The 19,401-nt window shown below is 52.8% G+C and overlaps 2 protein-coding genes across 4 annotated transcripts in view; one reads left to right on the top strand and one right to left on the bottom strand.

Annotated features, from left to right (window-relative positions):
* The window catches only part of dctn4 (dynactin 4), a 67,566-nt gene that overhangs the window by 4,554 nt on the left and 43,611 nt on the right, over positions 1–19,401 (bottom strand). The window lies entirely within an intron of this gene.
* LOC134349138 (uncharacterized) overlaps positions 1–19,401 on the top strand; it is a 28,587-nt gene that overhangs the window by 1,354 nt on the left and 7,832 nt on the right. Inside the window, exon 2 of the mRNA XM_063053041.1 lies at positions 22–1,420. Coding sequence (XP_062909111.1) covers positions 1,021–1,420 — 400 coding nt within the window. The 5' untranslated portion in view covers positions 22–1,020. The remainder of the gene's footprint in view (positions 1–21; positions 1,421–19,401) is intronic.

Raw genomic sequence — 19,401 nt, 5'->3', positions numbered from 1 at the left:
TCTCTATTTTTCCCTTTCAAGGTTCTCTTGAAGACCTTGACCTGGAGTTACACACAGACTTCGGTTCTTTGCGGGAATGGGACCCGTTCTCGGGGTTTCAGGACTGGCCGACGTTCGGCACGCCAAGGGTTTGGCCTGAGAGGCGGCCTAGTGTTTGGAAGCCGAAGATCTTGGGGCTCTGGAGACAGGCGGATCGAGGGTTGGTGTCACGGCAGGAGACTTGTGTGTCATGGGAGAGGCTGGCAAACCTTCCGCTGTGGGCCCGAAGACCCGAGACCCGAGCTAAGCAGACCTTCAAGGTCGGAGGAGGCGAGGCAGGTGAAGGAGCGAGTGCGGGGACCAGCTGAGAAGGAGCAGCTGATTTAAAAAACCGTTCTTAAGCAGCGAGCTAACCAGACCTTCGAGGTCGGAGGAGGCGAGGCAGGTGAAGCTAATTACTGAAATTATCAGCTAATATCAGCAAGGCTCGCTCTAGGGGAGCGGCCTTGTCGAGGGAAGTGCCTTGTGAGAAAAGTGTGAGTCTTTGGCTCAGGAGTCTTTGGCGAGGAGGCTGAGAGAGGAGACTGCGCCACAGTTGGACAGGGTGAGAAGTGGAGAAGAGATGACCGCTAGGCTGATTCAGTGTGCTGCGTGCATGATGTGGGAGGTCAGGGACACTAATGGTGCCTCTGGATCCTACACCTGCGGAAAATGTGTCCAGATTCAGCTTCTGAGGGACCGTGTTCCAGCACTGGAGAGGCAACTGGATGACGTCAGGTTAATCCGGGAGAAGGAGAGTTTTCTGGACAGGACCCACAGTGAGGTCGTTACACCGAGGATACTGGAAGAGAGAAGGGGGAGGACGATGAGCAAGGAAAGGGTGCTTGAAGTACAGGAGACCCCGGGAGATGTGCCTCTTGTAAACAGGTTCACCCTCTTGGAAGCTGTCGGGACAGAAGACAGTGCCAGTCTGAGAGGCGGACGGGTCTGCGAGTCAACAATTGGCGCTGAGGTCCGAGGAGACAGACATCAGGCAGAGCCATGGTAGTAGGGGACTCCATAGTGAGAGGTACAGAAAGGGGTTTCTGTGGCAACAGGCGAGATTTAAGGATGGTGTGTTGCCTCCCTGGTGCCCGGATCCAGGATGTCACGGACCGGGTGCAGGGAATCCTCAAGAGTGAAGGTGAAGATCCGGAAGTGGTGGTGCATGTGGGCACAAATGACGTGGGGAAGAACGGGAAAGACATTTTACAGCGCGACTTCAGAGAACTCGGAAGAAGGCTGAAAAGTAGGACTTCCAGGGTGGTTATCTCCGGTTTGCTTCCAGTTCCTCGTGCTGGACTGGTCAAGAACAGGGAGATAATGGATCTGAATATGTGGCTGAGGAACTGGTGCAGGAAGCAAGGATTTACATTCTTGGACCATTGGCGTATGTTTCGGGGTAAGGATGAATTGTACAAAAGGGACGGGTTGCACCCTAATAAGCGGGGCACCAGCATTCTGGCAGGAAGGTTTGCCTCTGCAACACGGGTGTGTTTAAACTAAGTAGTGGGGGGGAGGGGAGGGGACGAACTGGAAACATACGGATGGAGATAAAGGGAAAGTGAGAATAAGAAAAGTTAAGAATGACAGCAGAATCAACAGAGCAGAAAGCTCAAGAAGGGATCGTACAGTATGGCCAAGTGAAATAGGAATTGATATGGGAGGTGAGGGGAGTAATGAATTAAAAGTATTATATATGAATGCACGGAGTATAAGAAATAAAGTGGATCAGCTTGAGGCTCAGTTGGAAATTGGTAAGTATGATGATGTGGGAATAACAGAGAAATGGCTTCAAGTGGACAGGGCCTGAGAAATGAATATTCAAGGGTATACGTCCTATCGAAAGGACAGACTGATGGGCAGAGGGGGTGGGGTGGCTCTGTTGGTGAGGAATGATATTCAGTCCCTTGCGAGGGGGGACATAGAATCAGGAGACATAGAGTCAGTATGGATAGAACTGAGAAATTCTAAGGGTAGAAAGACCCTAATTGGAGTTATCTACAGGCCCCAAAACAGTACACTGGATGTAGGGTGTAAGTTGAATCAAGAGTTAAAATTGATTGGCATGTCGCAAAGGTAACGGTACAGTGTTATGGGGGACTTCAACATGCAGGTAGACTGGAGGAATCAGGTTGGTGCTGGATCCCAAGAAAGGGAGTTTGTGGAAACCCTCCGAGATGGATTCTTAGAACAGCTTGTACTGGAGCCTGCCAGAGAGAACACAATTCTAGATTTAGTGTTGTGCAATGAACCGGATTTGATCAAGGACCTCGAGGTAAAGGAGCCATTAGGAGGTAGTAGAACATAGAATAGTACAGCACAGTACAGGCCCTTCGGCCCACAATGTTGTGCCGACCCTCAAACCCTGCCTCCCATATAAGCCCCCACCTTAAATTCCTCCATGTACCTGTCTAGTAGTCTCTTAAACTTCACTAGTGTATCTGCCTCCACCACTGACTCAGGCAGTGCATTCCACGCACCAACCACTCTCTGAGTAAAAAACCTTCCTCTAATATCCCCCTTGAACTTCCCACCCCTTACCTTAAAGCCATGTCCTCTTGTATTGAGCAGTGGTGCCCTGGGGAAGAGGCGCTGGCTATCCACTCTATCTATTCCTCTTATTGTGACCATACCCTTATAGTGACCATAATATGATAAGTTTTAATCTACAATTTGAGAGGGAGAAGGGAAACTCGGAAGTGTCAGTATTACAGTTGAACAAAGGGAACTATGGTGTTATGAGGGAGGAGCTGGCCAAAGTTCAATGGGACAATACCCTAGCAGGGATGACAGTGGAACAGCAATGGCAAGTGTTTCTGGGAATAATGCAGAAGGTGCAGGATCAGTTCATTCCAAAGAGGAAGAAAGATCCTAAGGGGAGTAAGGGGAGGCCGTGGCTGACAAGGGAAGTAATGGACAGTATAAAAATAAACGAGAAGTATAACATAGCAAAGACGAGTGGGAAGCCGGAGGATTGGCAAACTTTTAAAGAGCAACAGAAGGTAACTAAAAAGGCAATACACGGAGAGAAAATGAGGTACGAAGGTAAACTAGCCAAGAATATAAAGGAGGATAGCAAAAGCTTCTTTAGGTATGTGAAAAGGAAAAAAATAGTTAAGACCAAAATTGGGCCCTTGAAGACAGAAGCAGGTGAATTTATTATGGGGAACAAGGAAATGGCAGACGAGTTGAACAGGTAGTTTGGATCTGTCTTCACTAGGGAAGATATAAACAATCTCCCAGATATAATAGTGGCCAAAGGACCTAGGGTAATGGATGAATTGAAGGGAATTTATATTGGGCAGGAAATGGTGTTGGATAGGCTGTTGGGTCTGAAGGCTGATAAGTCCCCGGGACCTGATGGTCTGCATCCCAGGGTACTTAAGGAGGTGACTTTAGAAATTGTGGACACATTGGTAATCATTTTCCAATGTTCTATATATTCAGGATCAGTTCCTGTGGATTGGAGGGTGGCTAATGTTGTCCCTCTCTTCAAGAAGGGAGGAAGAAAGAAAACAGGAAATTATAGACCGGTTAGCCTGACGTCGGTGGTGGGAAAGATGCTGGAGTCAATTATAAAAGATGAAATTACGACACATCTGGATAGTAGTAACAAGATTGGTCCGAGTCAGCATGGATTTACGAAGGGGAAATCGTGCTTGACTAATCTTCTGGAATTTTTTGAGGATGTAACTATAAAAATGGACAAGGCAGAGCCAATGGATGTAATGTACCTGGACTTTCAGAAAGCCTTTGATAAAGTCCCACATAGGAGATTAGTGGGCAAAATTAGGACACATGGTATTGGGGGCAGAGTACTGACATGGATTGAAAATTGGCTGGCTGACAGAAAACAAAGAGTAGCGATTAACGGGTCCCTTTCGGAATGGCAGGCGGTGACCAGTGGGGTACCACAGGTTCAGTGCTGGGACTGTAGCTGTTTACAATATATATTAATGATTTAGATGAGGGAATTAAAAGTAATGTTAGCAAATTTGCCTATGACACAAAGCTGGGTGGCAGTGTGAAATGTGAGGAGGATGTTATGAGAATGCAGGGTGACTTGGACAGGCTGGGTGAGTGGGCAGATGCAGTTTAATGTGGATAAATGTGAGGTTATCCACTTTGGTGGTAAGAACGAGAAGGAAGATTATTATCTAAATGGAGTCAAGTTAGGAAAAGGGGAAGCACAACCAGATCTAGGTGTTCTTGTACATCAGTCACTGAAAGCAAGCATGCAAGTACAGCAGGCAGTGAAGAAAGCTAATGGCATGCTGGCCTTCATAACAAGGGGAATTGAGTATAACAGCGAAGAGGCCCTTCTGCAGCTGTACAGGGTCCTGGTGAGACCACACCTGGAGTACTGTGTGCAGTTTTGGTCTCCAAATTTGAGGAAGGACATTCTTGCTATTGAGGGAGTGCAGTGTAGATTCACAAGGTTAATTCCTGGGATGGCAGGACTGAAAAAAGTCGAAATATTGGAGCGACTGGACTTGTATACTCTGGAATTTAGAAGACTGAGAGGGGATCTTATTGAAACGTATAAGATTATTAAGGGATTGGACACGCTGGAGGCAGGAAGCATGTTCCCGCTGGTGGGTGAATCCAGAACCAGAGGCCACAGTTTAAGAATAAGGGGTAGGCCATTTAGAACGGAGTTGAGGAAAAACTTTTTCACCCAGAGAGTGGTGGATGTATGGAATGCTCTGCCCCAGAAGGCTGTGGAGGCCAAGTCTCCGGATGCTTTCAAAAAAGAGATGGATAGAGCTCTTAAAGACAGTGGAATCAAAGGTTATGGGGATAAGGCAGGAACTGGATACTGATTGTGGATGATCAGCCATGATCACAGTGAATGGTGGTGCTGGCTTGAAGGGCCGAATGGCCTACTCCTGCACCTATTGTCTATTATCTTTGCGATCTTCAGGCACAGAGCTTGTAAAAAGCGAGGAAACGGACTTTTTAACATGGTAAACCAGCGAGTTGTTGTTATGTCTCCTGCTCGCTGTGAAAATGGGGGAGATAGAGAATCTGCGGGTTGCCGAATGCCGGATGAATTGCAATTGTCTTAGGGGTAACTGCAAGGTCTGTGCCTCTGCTATCGTTTAGCTCATGCTTGTGCTCGGTAGCAGGTGCGCTTTTTATTCCGGGGGGAGGGGGTATCGTTGCCTTGCTGCCGCTTACGCACGAGAGTGGGGAGCTTGGGGGGTTGACTTTGGGGTTCCCATGTTTAACTGTTGTTCATTCCTTGGGGCACTTCTCTGTTTTTGTGGATGTTTTGCGAAGAAAAAGCATTTCAGGATGTATATCGTATACATTTCTCTGACATTAAATTGAACCTTTGAACTCTGACCAAAGCCTTATAAAGGCTTGGTGTTCCATGCTTGCTCTTATGAAGGCCGACACTGTAAATGACAGCTGAATCTGGAACACTCAATCTGCCTGAGGAACTCCGTGGGTTGGGAGGAACTGTCAATCAGACAACAGGTACAAGGCATTAGGACAAGGACTGTTAGGATGGGAAACAGCTTCTTGCCCAGACGGTGAGATTACTGAGCTCTCTGTCAGCACCCGGACTTCGTCAAGTATGAAGCGCCAGTAGCATTATACTGTTTACCTCCTAAGTTGTGTCGTAAATACCCTCTGAGCTGAATGTCAATCTTCTAATATAGTTTATTACTTGTGGCAAAATTACTTTATATAGTGTGAGAGAGAGAGGGAGAGGAGTCAGAGAGAGTGAGACAGTGAGAGAGTGTGAGAGAGAGAGTGTGAGAGAGTGAGAGAGAGAGTGAGAGTGAGAGAGTGAGAGTGAGAGAGAGAGAGAGAGACAGAGTGAGAGAGCGAGAGAGAGAGTGAGAGTGAGAGTGAGTGAGAGTGAGAGTGAGTGAGAGTATGAGAGAGCGAGAGAGCTGGAGAACGAGCGAGAGAGCGAGAGAGAGAGCAACAGAGTGAGTGAGAGTGAGAGACAGAGTGAGAGAGTGAGAGCAAGAGACAAAGAGAGAGAGAGCAGGAGAGAGGGAGAGAGAGAGAGAGAGAGTGAGTCCGAGAGAGTGAGATTGAGGGAGTGAGGGGGAGAGAGAGTGAGAGTGAGAGCTCTCACTCTCTTTCACTGTCTCTCTCTCTCTGTCTCTCTGCCTCGCTTTATCTCACTCTCTCACACTCTCAGTCTCTCTCTCTCTCACTCTCTTACACTCTCTCACTCTTTCTCACTCTCTCTCACTCTCAAGAGAGAGTGAGAGAAAGAGCAAGTGAGAGAGCTAGAGAGAGCGAGAGTGTGAGAGCGAGAGAGAGAGCCAGAGAGAGCGAGAGGCAGAGCGAGAGAGTGAGAGATCCAGCGAGAGACGGAGCGAAAGAGTCAGTGAGAGTGAGAGAGTGAGACAGCGACAGAGCGAGAGAGAGAGAGAGAGAACGGGAGAGCAGGAGAGGGGGAGAGCGGGAGACAGAGCGAGAGAAAGCGAGAGAGAGCGTGCGAGAGAGTGAGGGTCTGAGAGAGTGAGAGAGTGAGAGAGAAAGTGAGAGAGAGAGTGAGAGAGTGAGAGTGAGAGAGAGTGTGAGAGAGTGCGAGAGAGTGAGAGTGAGAGAGAGTGAGAGTGAGAGCGAGAGAGAGACAGTGTGAGAGAGAGTGAGAGAGAGACAGTGAGAGTGAGAAAAAGTGAGACAGAGAGAGACTGAGTGAGAGAGAGAACAAGTGAGAGAGAGTGAGTGTGAGAGCTCTCACTCTCTCGATCTCTCTCTTTCACTCTCTCATTCTCGCTCTCTCTCACTCCCTCTCTCTCTCTCCATCACTCTCACTTTCGCTCTCTCTCTCTCTCTCTCTCACTCGAGCGAGTGTGAGAGTGAGTGAGAGAGACTGAGACGGAGAGAGCGAGTGAGAGCGAGAGAGAGCCAGAGAGAGAGAGAGAGCGGGAGAGCAGGAGATTGGGAGAGAGGGAGAGAGAGTGAGATAGAGTGAGGGTCTGAGACAGTGAGAGTGAGGGAGTGGGGGAGAGAGAGTGAGAGAGTGATAGAGAGTAAGATAGAGTGAGATTGTGAGAGTGAGAGAGAGAGAAAGAGGGAGAGAGAGAGATAGAGTGAGAGAGAGAGTGAGAGATAGAGTGAGAGAGATAGAGTGAGAGAGATAGAGTGAGGGAGTGAGACAGAGAGAGAGTGAGAGTGTGAGAGAGAGAGAGAGGGAGGGAGAGAGAGAGTGAGAGACAGAGAGAGAGTGAGAGTGAGAGTGACAGTAAGAGAGAGAGAGGGTGAGAGGGAGTGAGAGTGAGAGTTAGAGAGAGTGAGAGAGACAGAGTGACAGAGAGTGAGAGAGCGAGAGCGAGAAACAGTGAGAGAGAGAGACAGCGAGAGAGAGTGAGGGGGGGAGGGGGAGAGGGGGAGAGTGAGAGAGAGTGAGAGAGAGTGAGAGTGAGAGAGAGTGAGAGAGAGTGAGAGAGAGTGAGAGAGACAGTGAGTGAGAAAAAGTGAGAGAGAGACTGAGAGTGAGAGAGAGTGAGAGAGAGAAAACAAGTGAGAGAGTGAGAGAGAATGAGTGTGAGAGCTCTCACTCTCTCAATCTCTCTTTCACTCTCTCTCATTCTCGCTCTCTCTCACTCCCTCTCTCTCTCCCCATCACTCTCACTTTCGCTCTCTCTCTCTCACTCGAGCGAGTGTGAGAGTGAGTGAGAGAGACTGAGAGAGAGAGCGCGAGTGAGAGCGAGAGAGAGCCAGAGAGAGAGAGCGGGAGAGCAGGAGATTGGGAGAGAGGGAGAGAGAGTGCCCGAGAGAGTGAGATAGAGTGAGGGTCTGAGACAGTGAGAGTGAGGGAGTGGGGGAGAGAGAGTGATAGAGAGTAAGATAGAGTGAGAGAGATAGAGAGAGACAGAGTGAGAGAGATAGAGTGAGAGAGAGAGGGAGAGAGAGAGAGATAGAGTGAGAGAGATAGAGTGAGATAGAGTGAGAGAGATAGAGTGAGAGAGAGAGTGAGAGAGAGAGTGAGTGAGTGACAGTAAGAGAGAGAGAGGGTGAGGGGGTGAGAGGGAGTGAGAGTGAGAGGGAGTGAGAGTGAGAGTTAGAGTAAGAGAGAAAGTGAGAGAGAGAGTGAGAGAGAGTGACAGAGAGTGAGAGAGAGACGGAGTGAGAAACAGTGAGAGTGAGAGAGCGATAGAGAGAGCGCAAGAGACAGTGAGAGAGGGAGAGAGGGGGAGGGGGAGAGGGAGAGAGGGGGAGGGGGAGAGGGAGAGAGGGGGGAGGGGGGAGAGGGGGGGAGGGGGAGGGGGGAGGGGGGAGGGGAGATGGGGGAGAGGGGGGAGAGGGGGAGAGGGGGGAGAGGGGGAGAGAGGGAGAGAGAGGGGGAGAGAGAGAGGGGGAGAGAGCGAGAGTGACAGAGTGAGAAAGTGAGAGAGAGAGTGAGTGGGAGAGTGAGAGTTAGAGAGAGTGAGAGAGAGAGAGAGAGAGTGAGAGAGAGAGTGAGAGAGACAGAGTGACAGAGGGTGAGAGAGTGAGACAGAGCCAGAGCGCAAGAGAGAGCGATAGAGAGAGCGCGAGAGACAGTGAGAGAGAGTGAGTGAGTGAGAGCGGGGGAGAGAGGGGGAGAGCGAGGGAGCGAGAGAGCGAGAGAGAGCGAGACGGAGAGAGAGAGTGAGAGAGAGTGCGAGAGAGTGCGAGAGTGCGAGAGAGGGTGAGAGTGAGAGAGAGTGCGAGAGAGAGAGACAGTGAGAGAGAGAGAGAGAGTGAGAAAGAGAGAGTGAGAGACAGAGAGTGAGAAAGAAAGAGTGACAGAGTGAGAGAGAGAGCGAGGGAGAGAGCGAGAGAGAGAGCGAGAGACAGCGAGTGAGACAGAGAGCGAGAGAGAGCGAGAGTGAGAGTGTGTGAGAGAGTGAGAGACAGAGTGCGAGGCAGAGAGAGAGAGCGAGAGAGAGCGAGAAGTGAGTGAGTGAGACGGAGAGCGAGAGAGAGAGAGAGTGAGTGTGAGAGGGAGTGAGGGAGTGAGGGAGAGAGAGAGCGCGAGAGAGAGAGAGAGAGTGAGAGAGAGCGCGAGAGGGGGAGAGAGGGGGAGAGCGAGGGAGCGAGAGAGAGCGAGACGGAGAGAGAGAGAGTGGGAGAGTGAGAGCGAGACAGAGCCAGAGAGAGCGAGAGCACGAGAGAGTGAGAGAGAGCGAGAGAGAGCATGAGAGTGAGAGAGAGTGAGAGAGAGAGAGTGCGAGAGTGCGAGAGAGTGCGCGAGAGAGAGGGTGAGAGAGCGAGAGTGCGAGAGCGAGAGTGCGAGAGAGAGAGAGTGCGAGAGAGAGAGTGCGAGAGAGAGAGTGTGAGAGAGAGAGTGCGAGAGAGAGAGAGAGGGTGAGAGTGAGAGAGAGTGAGAGAGAGTGAGAGAGAGAGTGCGAGAGAGAGTATGAGAGTGCGAGAGAGAGTGAGAGAGAGAGAGTGAGAGAGTGAGAGAGAGTGAGAGAGAGTGAGAGAGTGAGAGGCAGTGAGAAAAAGCGAGAGAGAGCGAGAAGTGAGTGAGACAGAGAGAGAGTGAGAAAGTGTGAGAGGGAGGGAGAGGAAGGGAGGGGGAGGGAGAGGGAGGGAGGGGGAGGGAGAGGGAGGGAGGGGGAGGGAGAGGGAGGGAGGGGGAGGGAGAGGGAGGGAGAGGGAGGGAGAGGGAGGGAGAGGGAGGGCGGGAGGGAGAGTGAGAGAGAGTGAGAGAGTGAGAGAGAGAGAGAAGTGAGTGAGTGAGACGGAGAGCGAGAGGGAGGGAGTGAGGGAGTGAGGGAGTGAGTGAGGGAGAGAGAGAGCGAGAGAGTGAGAGAGAGTGCGAGAGCGATAGAGAGAGCGCAAGAAACATTGTGAGAGAGAGAGAGAGGGGAGAGTGGGGGAGAGAGGGGGAGAGTGGGGGAGCGAGAGAGAGCGAGAGAGCGAGAGAGAGCGAGTGACAGAGTGAGAAAGTGAGAGAGAGAGTGAGTGGGAGATTGAGAGAGCGAGACAGAGCGAGAGAGAGAGAGAGTGAGAGAGTGCGAAAGAGTGAGAAAGAGAGAGTGCGAGAGAGTGTGCGAGAGAGAGTGTGCGAGAGAGAGTGTGCGAGAGAGAGTGTGCGAGAGAGAGTGTGCGAGAGAGAGTGTGCGAGAGAGAGTGTGCGAGAGAGAGTGTGCGAGTGTGCGAGAGAGAGGGTGAGAGTGTGAGAGAGGGAGCGAGAGTGCGAGACAGAGAGTGAGTGAGAGAGAGAGACAGAGTGACAGTGAGAGTGAGCGGGAGAGTGCGAGGGAGAGCTAGAGTGACAGTGAGAGACAGAGCGAGAGAGAGAGAGCGAGTGAGAGGGAGAGCGAGAGAGTGAGAGAGAGAGAGAAGTGAGTGAGTGAGACGGAGAGCGAGAGGGAGTGAGTGAGGGAGTGAGTGAGGGAGAGAGAGAGTGAGAAAGAGAGTGAGAAAGAGAGAGTGCGAGACAGAGCGCGAGAGAGAGCGAGCAAGAGAGCGTGAGAGGGAGCGCGAGAGAGCGAGCGAGTGAGAGAGCGAGAGAGAGCGAGAGCGAGAAGTGAGTGAGTGAGACGAACAGTGAGAGAGTGAGAGAGAGATAGAGAGTGAGAGAGCGAGACAGAGCCAGAGCGCGAGAGCGATAGAGAGAGCGCGAGAAACAGTGAGAGAGAGAGAGAGTGAGAGAAAGAGAGAGAGAGAGAGAGTGAGAGAAAGAGAGAGAGAGTGAGAGAGAGAGGGGGAGAGAGGGGGAGAGAGGGGGAGAGATGGGGAGAGAGGGGGAGAGAGGGGGAGAGAGGGGGAGAGCGAGACGGAGAGAGAGAGAGTGAGAAAGGATGAGAGAGTGAGAGAGTGAGAGAGAGAGTGAGAAAGAGAGAGTGTGAGAGAGCGTGCGAGAGAGAGCGAGAGAGAGACAGAGAGAGAGGGTGAGAGTGTGAGAGAGGGAGCGAGAGTGCGAGACAGAGAGTGAGTGAGAGAGTGAGAGACAGAGTGACAGTGAGAGTGAGCGGGAGAGTGCGAGGGAGAGCGAGAGTTACAGTGAGAGACAGAGCGAGAGAGAGTGACAGAGTGAGAGAGAGCGAGAGAGAGCGAGAGAGAGAGAGAGAGAAGAGAGAAGTGAGTGAGTGAGACGGAGAGTGAGAGAGAGTGAGGGAGTGAGGGAGAGAAAGAGAAAGAGTGAGAGAGAGCGAGAGAGAGAGCGAGAGAGAGCGAGAGAGAGAGCGAGAGAGAGAGAGAGAGAGAGAGCGAGAGAGAGAGCGAGAGAGAGCGAGAGAGAGCGAGAGAGAGAGCGAGAGAGCGAGAAGTGAGTGAGACGGAGAGCGAGAGAGAGTGAGAGAGATAGAGAGTGAGAGAGAGAGCGAGAGAGAGAGAGGGTGAGAGAGTGAGAGAAAGAGTGAGAGAGAGTGTGAGACAGAGTGAGAGTGAGAGAGTGAGAGAGAGTGAGAGAGAGAGAAGTGAGTGAGTGAGACGGAGAGCGAGAGAGTGAGAGGGAGTGAGGGAGTGAGGGAGAGGGAGTGAGGGAGAGAAAGAGAGAGAGTGAGAGAGTGCGAGACAGAGCGTGAGAGAGAGCGAGAGAGCACGAGAGAGTGAGAGAGAGCGAGAAGTGAGTGAGTGAGACGGAGAGTGAGAGAGTGAGAGAGATAGAGAGTGAGAGAGCGAGACAGAGCCAGAGCACGAGAGCGAGAGAGCGCGAGAAACAGTGAGAGAGTGAGAGAGAGAGTGAAAGAGAGAGAGCGCGAGAGTGGGGGAGAGAGGGGGAGAGAGGGAGAGCGAGACGGAGAGAGAGAGCGAGTGACAGAGTGAGAAAGTGAGAGAGAGAGTGAGTGGGAGACAGAGAGCGAGACAGAGCGAGAGAGAGTGAGAGAGAGAGTGAGAAAGAGAGTGCGAGAGAGAGTGCGCGAGAGAGAGCGAGAGAGACAGAAAGAGAGGGTGAGAGTGTGAGAGAGGGAGCGAGAGTGCGAGACAGAGAGTGAGTGAGAAAGTGAGAGACAGAGTGACAGTGAGAGTGAGCGGGAGAGTGCGAGGGAGAGCGAGAGTGACAGTGAGAGACAGAGCGAGAGAGAGCGAGAGAGTGAGAGAGTGAGAGAGAGTGAGAGAGAGAGAGAGAAGTGAGTGAGTGAGACAGAAAGCGAGAGAGTGAGAGGGAGTGAGGGAGAGGGAGTGAGGGAGTGAGTGAGGGAGAGAAAGAGAGAGTGAGAGAGTGCGAGACAGAGCGTGAGAGAGAGCAAGAGAGAGTGAGAAGTGAGTGAGAGACAGAGTGAGAGAGTAAGAGAGAGCGAGAAGTGAGTGAGTGAGACGGAGAGTGAGAGAGTAAGAGAGAGCGAGAAGTGAGTGAGTGAGACGGATAGCGAGAGAGTGAGAGAGCGAGACAGAGCCAGAGCGTGAGAGCGATAGAGTGCGAGAAACAGTGAGAGAGAGAAGAGGGGGAGAGAGGGGGAGAGCGAGAGCAAGCGAGAGAGAGCGAGACGGAGAGAGAGCGAGACGGAGAGAGAGAGCGAGTGACAGTGAGAAAGTGAGAGAGAGAGTGAGTGGGAGAGTGAGAGAGCGAGAGAGAGCGAGAGAGGATGAGAGAGTGAGAGAGTGAGAAAGAGAGAGAGTGCGAGAGAGAGTGAGTGAGAGAGAGTGAGAGAGAGAGTGAGAGAGAGAGTGAGAGAGAGAGCGAGAGAGAGACAGAGGGAGAGACAGAGGGAGAGACAGAGGGAGAGACAGAGGGAGAGACCGAGAGAGAGACCGAGAGAGAGGCAGAGAGAGAGGGTGAGAGTGTGAGAGAGGGAGCGAGAGTGCGATACAGAGAGTGAGTGAGAGAGTGAGAGAGAGTGACAGTGAGAGTGAGCGGGAGAGTGCGAGGGAGAGCGAGAGTGACAGTGAGACAGAGCGAGAGAGAGAGAGTGAGAGTGAGAGAGAGAGAAGTGAGTGAGTGAGACGGAGTGCGAGAGAGTGAGAGGGAGTGAGGGAGTGAGTGAGGGAGAGAAAGAGGGAGAGAGTGAGAGAGAGAGTGCGAGAGAGCGCGAGAGAGAGAGAAGTGAGTGAGTGAGATGGAGAGCGAGAGAGTGAGAGGGAGTGAGGGAGAGGGAGTGAGGGAGAGGGAGTGAGGGAGAGGGAGTGAGGGAGAGGGAGTGAGGGAGAGGGAGTGAGGGAGAGGGAGTGAGGGAGTGAGTGAGAGAAAGAGAGAGTGCGAGACAGAGTGCGAGAGAGAGCGAGAGAGAGCAAGAGAGAGTGAGAAGTGAGTGAGAGACAGAGTGCGAGGCAGTGAGAGAGAGCGAGAAGTGAGTGAGTGAGATGGAGAGCGAGAGAGTGAGAGAGCGAGACAGAGCCAGAGCGCGAGAGCGATAGAGAGAGCGCGAGAAGAGGGGAGAGAGAGGGAGAGAGAGGGGGAGAGAGGGGGAGAGAGGGGGAGAGAGGGGGAGAGAGGGGGAGAGAGGGGGAGAGAGGGGGAGAGAGGGGGAGAGCGAGACGGAGAGAGAGAGCGAGTGACAGAGTGAGAAAGTGAGAGAGAGAGAGTGAGTGGGAGAGTGAGAGAGCGAGACAGAGCGAGAGAGAGTGAGAGAGGATGAGAGAGTGAGAAAGAGTGAGAGTGAGAGTGCGAGAGAGAGTGCGAGAGAGAGTGCGAGAGAGAGTGCGAGAGAGAGTGCGAGAGAGAGTGCGAGAGAGAGAGTGCGAGAGAGAGAGAGTGCGAGAGAGTGCGAGAGAGCGAGAGAGAGAGCGAGAGAGAGAGAGACAGAGTGAGAGACAGAGAGAGAGACAGAGAGAGACAGAGAGAGAGACAGAGAGAGAGACAGAGAGAGAGGGTGAGAGTGTGAGAGAGGGAGCGAGAGTGCGAGACAGAGAGTGAGTGAGAGAGTGAGAGAGAGTGACAGTGAGAGTGAGCGGGAGAGTGCGAGGGAGAGCGAGAGTGACAGTGAGACAGAGTGAGAGAGAGAGAGTGAGAGTGAGAGAGAGTGCGAGAGAGCGAGAGAGAGCGAGAGAGAGAGTGAGAGAGAGCGAGACAGACGGAGAGCGAGAGAGAGAGTGAGAGAGAGTGATAGAGAGAAGTGAGTGAGTGAGACGGAGTGCGAGAGAGTGAGAGGGAGTGAGGGAGAGAAAGAGAGAGAGTGAGAGAGAGTGCGAGACAGAGCGCGAGAGAGAGCGAGAGAGAGTGAGAGACAGTGCGAGGCAGTGAGAGAGAGCGCGAGAGAGCGAGAGAGAGTGAGAAGTGAGTGAGTGAGACGGAGAGCAAGAGATAGAGAGGGGGAGAGAGGGGGACTGAGAGTGCGAGAGAGTGAGAGTGAGTGAGAGAGAGAGAGAGTGAGAGAGAGTGAGAGTGAGAGAGAGAGAGAGAGAGAGTGAGAGAGAGAGATTGAGAGAGAGTGAGAGTGAGAGAGAGAGAGAGTGAGAGAGAGCGAGAGAGAGCGAGAGTGAGAGTGAGAGTGAGAGAGTGAGAGTGAGAGAGAGAGAGAGTGAGAGACAGAGTGCGAGGCAGTGAGAGAGAGCGAGAAGTGAGTGAGTGAGACGGAGAGCGAGAGAGTGACAGAGAGAGTGAGAGAGAGTGAGAGAGTGAGAGAGAGTGAGAGAGAGTGAGAGAGTGAGTGTGAGTAAGAGTGAGTGAGATTGAGTGAGAGAGAGTGCGAGGGAGAGTGCGAGAGAGAGTGCGAGAGAGTGAGAGAGAGCGAGAGAGAGAGCGAGAGAGAGACAGAGAGAGAGACAGAGAGAGAGACAGAGGGTGAAAGTGTGAGAGAGGGAGCGAGAGTGCGAGACAGAGAGTGAGTGAGTGAGAGAGAGTGACAGTGAGATGAGCGGGAGAGTGCGAGCGAGAGAGAGAGAGAGTGCGAGAGAGCGCGAGAGAGCGAGAGAGACGGAGAGCGAGAGAGAGAGTGAGAGAGAGAGAGGGAGTGAGGGAGTGAGTGAGGGAGAGAAAGAGAGAGTGAGAGAGAGAGTGAGTGGGAGACAGAGAGCGAGACAGAGCGAGAGAGAGTGAGAGAGAGAGTGAGAAAGAGTGCGCGAGAGAGAGCGAGAGAGACAGAAAGAGAGGGTGAGAGTGTGAGAGAGGGAGCGAGAGTGCGAGACAGAGAGTGAGTGAGAAAGTGAGAGACAGAGTGACAGTGAGAGTGAGCGGGAGAGTGCGAGGGAGAGCGAGAGTGACAGTGAGAGACAGAGCGAGAGAGAGCGAGAGAGTGAGAGAGAGTGAGAGAGAGAGAGAGAGAGAGAAGTGAGTGAGTGAGACAGAAAGCGAGAGAGTGAGAGGGAGTGAGGGAGAGGGAGTGAGGGAGTGAGTGAGGGAGAGAAAGAGAGAGTGAGAGAGTGCGAGACAGAGCGCGAGAGAGAGCAAGAGAGAGTGAGAAGTGAGTGAGAGACAGAGTGCGAGGCAGTGAGAGAGAGCGAGAAGTGAGTGAGTGAGACGGAGAGTGAGAGAGTAAGAGAGAGCGAGAGAGAGAGAAGTGAGTGAGTGAGACGGATAGCGAGAGAGTGAGAGAGAGATAGAGAGTGAGAGAGCGAGACAGAGCCAGAGCGCGAGAGCGATAGAGAGAGTGCGAGAAACAGTGAGAGAGAGAAGGGGGGAGAGAGGGGGAGAGAGGGGGGAGCGAGAGCAAGCGAGAGAGAGCGAGACGGAGAGAGAGCGAGACGGAGAGAGAGAGCGAGTGACAGAGTGAGAAAGTGAGAGAGAGAGAGAGTGGGAGAGTGAGAGAGCGAGAGAGGATGAGAGAGTGAGAGAGTGAGAAAGAGAGAGTGCGAGAGAGAGAGTGCGAGAGAGTGCGAGAGAGAGTGAGTGAGAGAGAGTGAGAAAGAGAGTGAGAGAGAGAGTGAGAGAGAGAGCGAGAGAGAGACAGAGGGAGAGACAGAGGGAGAGACAGAGGGAGAGACAGAGGGAGAGACCGAGAGAGAGACCGAGAGAGAGGGTGAGAGTGTGAGAGAGGGAGCGAGAGTGCGAGACAGAGAGTGAGTGAGAGAGTGAGAGAGAGTGACAGTGAGAGTGAGCGGGAGAGTGCGAGGGAGAGCGAGAGTGACAGTGAGACAGAGCAAGAGAGAGAGAGTGACTGAGAGAGAGAGAAGTGAGTGAGTGAGACGGAGTGCGAGAGAGTGAGAGGGAGTGAGGGAGTGAGTGAGGGAGAGAAAGAGGGAGAGAAAGAGAGAGAGAGTGAGAGAGAGAGTGCGAGACAGAGCGCGAGAGAGAGAGAAGTGAGTGAGTGAGATGGAGAGGGAGTGAGGGAGAGGGAGTGAGGGAGTGAGTGAGGGAGAGAAAGAGAGAGTGCGAGACAGAGTGCGAGAGAGAGCGAGAGAGAGTGAGAAGTGAGTGAGAGACAGAGTGCGAGGCAGTGAGAGAGAGCGAGAAGTGAGTGAGTGAGATGGAGAGCGAGAGAGTGAGAGAGCGAGACAGAGCCAGAGCGCGAGAGCGATAGAGAGAGCGCGAGAAACAGTGAGAGAGAGAGAAGAGGGGAGAGAGAGGGGGAGAGAGGGGGAGAGAGGGGGAGAGAGGGGGAGAGCGAGACGGAGAGAGAGAGCGAGTGAGAGTGAGAAAGTGAGAGAGAGAGAGTGAGTGGGAGAGTGAGAGAGCGAGACAGAGCGAGAGAGAGTGAGAGAGGATGAGAGAGTGAGAGAGTGAGAAAGAGTGAGAGTGAGAGTGTGAGAGAGTGCGAGAGAGAGTGCGAGAGTGCGAGAGAGAGAGTGCGAGAGAGAGTGCGAGAGAGTGCGAGAGAGCGAGAGAGAGAGCGAGAGAGAGAGACAGAGAGAGAGACAGAGAGAGAGACAGAGAGAGAGACAGAGAGAGACAGAGAGAGACAGAGAGAGACAGAGAGAGAGACAGAGAGAGAGACAGAGAGAGACAGAGAGAGACAGAGAGAGAGACAGAGAGAGAGGGTGAGAGTGTGAGAGAGGGAGCGAGAGTGCGAGACAGAGAGTGAGTGAGAGAGTGAGAGAGAGTGACAGTGAGAGTGAGCGGGAGAGTGCGAGGGAGAGCGAGAGTGACAGTGAGACAGAGTGAGAGAGAGAGAGTGAGAGTGAGAGAGAGTGCGAGAGAGCGAGAGAGAGCGAGAGAGAGAGTGAGAGAGAGCGAGACAGACGGAGAGCGAGAGAGAGAGTGAGAGAGAGTGATAGAGAGAGAAGTGAGTGAGTGAGACGGAGTGCGAGAGAGTGAGAGGGAGTGAGGGAGAGAAAGAGAGAGAGTGAGAGAGAGTGCGAGACAGAGCGCGAGAGAGAGCGAGAGAGAGTGAGAGACAGTGCGAGGCAGTGAGAGAGAGCGCGAGAGAGCGAGAGAGAGTGAGAAGTGAGTGAGTGAGACGGAGAGCAAGAGATAGAGAGGGGGAGAGAGGGGGACTGAGAGTGCGAGAGAGTGAGAGTGAGTGAGAGAGAGAGAGAGAGAGAGAGTGAGAGAGAGTGAGAGAGAGAGAGAGAGTGAGAGAGAGAGATTGAGAGAGAGTGAGAGTGAGAGAGAGAGAGTGAGAGAGAGCGAGAGTGAGAGTGAGAGTGAGAGAGTGACAGAGAGAGTGAGAGAGAGAGAGAGTGAGAGAGAGAGATTGAGAGAGAGTGAGAGTGAGAGAGAGAGAGTGAGAGAGAGCGAGAGCGAGAGTGAGAGAGTGACAGAGAGAGTGAGAGAGAGTGAGAGAGAGTGAGAGAGAGTGAGAGAGAGTGAGAGAGTGAGTGTGAGTAAGAGTGAGTGAGATTGAGTGAGAGAGAGTGCGAGAGAGAGTGCGAGAGAGAGTGCGAGAGAGAGTGCGAGAGAGAGTGCGAGAGAGAGTGCGAGAGAGAGTGCGAGAGAGAGTGCGAGAGAGAGTGAGAGAGAGTGAGAGAGAGCGAGAGAGAGAGCGAGAGAGAGACAGAGAGAGAGACAGAGAGAGAGACAGAGGGTGAAAGTGTGAGAGAGGGAGCGAGAGTGCGAGACAGAGAGTGAGTGAGTGAGAGAGAGTGACAGTGAGATGAGCGGGAGAGTGCGAGCGAGAGAGAGTGAGAGTGCGAGAGAGCGAGAGAGACGGAGAGCGAGAGAGAGAGTGAGAGAGAGAGAGGGAGTGAGGGAGTGAGTGAGGGAGAGAAAGAGAGAGTGAGAGAGAGAGTGATTGGGAGACAGAGAGCGAGACAGAGCGAGAGAGAGTGAGAGAGAGAGTGAGAAAGAGTGCGCGAGAGAGAGCGAGAGAGACAGAAAGAGAGGGTGAGAGTGTGAGAGAGGGAGCGAGAGTGCGAGACAGAGAGTGAGTGAGAAAGTGAGAGACAGAGTGACAGTGAGAGTGAGCGGGAGAGTGCGAGGGAGAGCGAGAGTGACAGTGAGAGACAGAGCGAGAGAGAGCGAGAGAGTGAGAGAGAGTGAGAGAGAGAGAGAGAGAGAGAAGTGAGTGAGTGAGACAGAAAGCGAGAGAGTGAGAGGGAGTGAGGGAGAGGGAGTGAGGGAGTGAGTGAGGGAGAGAAAGAGAGAGTGAGAGAGTGCGAGACAGAGCGCGAGAGAGAGCAAGAGAGAGTGAGAAGTGAGTGAGAGACAGAGTGCGAGGCAGTGAGAGAGAGCGAGAAGTGAGTGAGACGGAGAGTGAGAGAGTAAGAGAGAGCGAGAGAGAGCGAGAAGTGAGTGAGTGAGACGGATAGCGAGAGAGTGAGAGAGAGATAGAGAGTGAGAGAGCGAGACAGAGCCAGAGCGCGAGAGCGATAGAGAGAGTGCGAGAAACAGTGAGAGAGAGAAGAGGGGGAGAGAGGGGGAGAGCGAGAGCAAGCGAGAGAGAGCGAGACGGAGAGAGAGAGCGAGTGACAGAGTGAGAAAGTGAGAGAGAGAGTGAGTGGGAGAGTGAGAGAGCGAGAGAGAGCGAGAGAGGATGAGAGAGTGAGAGAGTGAGAAAGAGAGAGTGCGAGAGAGAGAGTGCGAGAGAGTGCGAGAGAGAGTGAGTGAGAGAGAGTGAGAAAGAGAGTGAGAGAGAGAGTGAGAGAGAGAGCGAGAGAGAGACAGAGGGAGAGACAGAGGGAGAGACCGAGAGAGAGACCGAGAGAGAGGGTGAGAGTGTGAGAGAGGGAGCGAGAGTGCGAGACAGAGAGTGAGTGAGAGAGTGAGAGAGAGTGACAGTGAGAGTGAGCGGGAGAGTGCGAGGGAGAGCGAGAGTGACAGTGAGACAGAGCAAGAGAGAGAGAGTGACTGAGAGAGAGAGAAGTGAGTGAGTGAGACGGAGTGCGAGAGAGTGAGAGGGAGTGAGGGAGTGAGTGAGGGAGAGAAAGAGGGAGAGAAAGAGAGAGAGAGTGAGAGAGAGAGTGCGAGACAGAGCGCGAGAGAGAGAGAAGTGAGTGAGTGAGATGGAGAGGGAGTGAGGGAGAGGGAGTGAGGGAGTGAGTGAGGGAGAGAAAGAGAGAGTGCGAGACAGAGTGCGAGAGAGAGCGAGAGAGAGTGAGAAGTGAGTGAGAGACAGAGTGCGAGGCAGTGAGAGAGAGCGAGAAGTGAGTGAGTGAGATGGAGAGCGAGAGAGTGAGAGAGCGAGACAGAGCCAGAGCGCGAGAGCGATAGAGAGAGTGCGAGAAACAGTGAGG

This window comes from Mobula hypostoma, chromosome 7, assembly GCF_963921235.1.
Source record: "Mobula hypostoma chromosome 7, sMobHyp1.1, whole genome shotgun sequence".
Lineage (NCBI taxonomy): Eukaryota > Metazoa > Chordata > Chondrichthyes > Myliobatiformes > Myliobatidae > Mobula > Mobula hypostoma.
The sequence above is the reverse complement of the archived record's forward strand: the minus strand, read 5'-3'. Positions and strand labels throughout refer to the sequence as shown.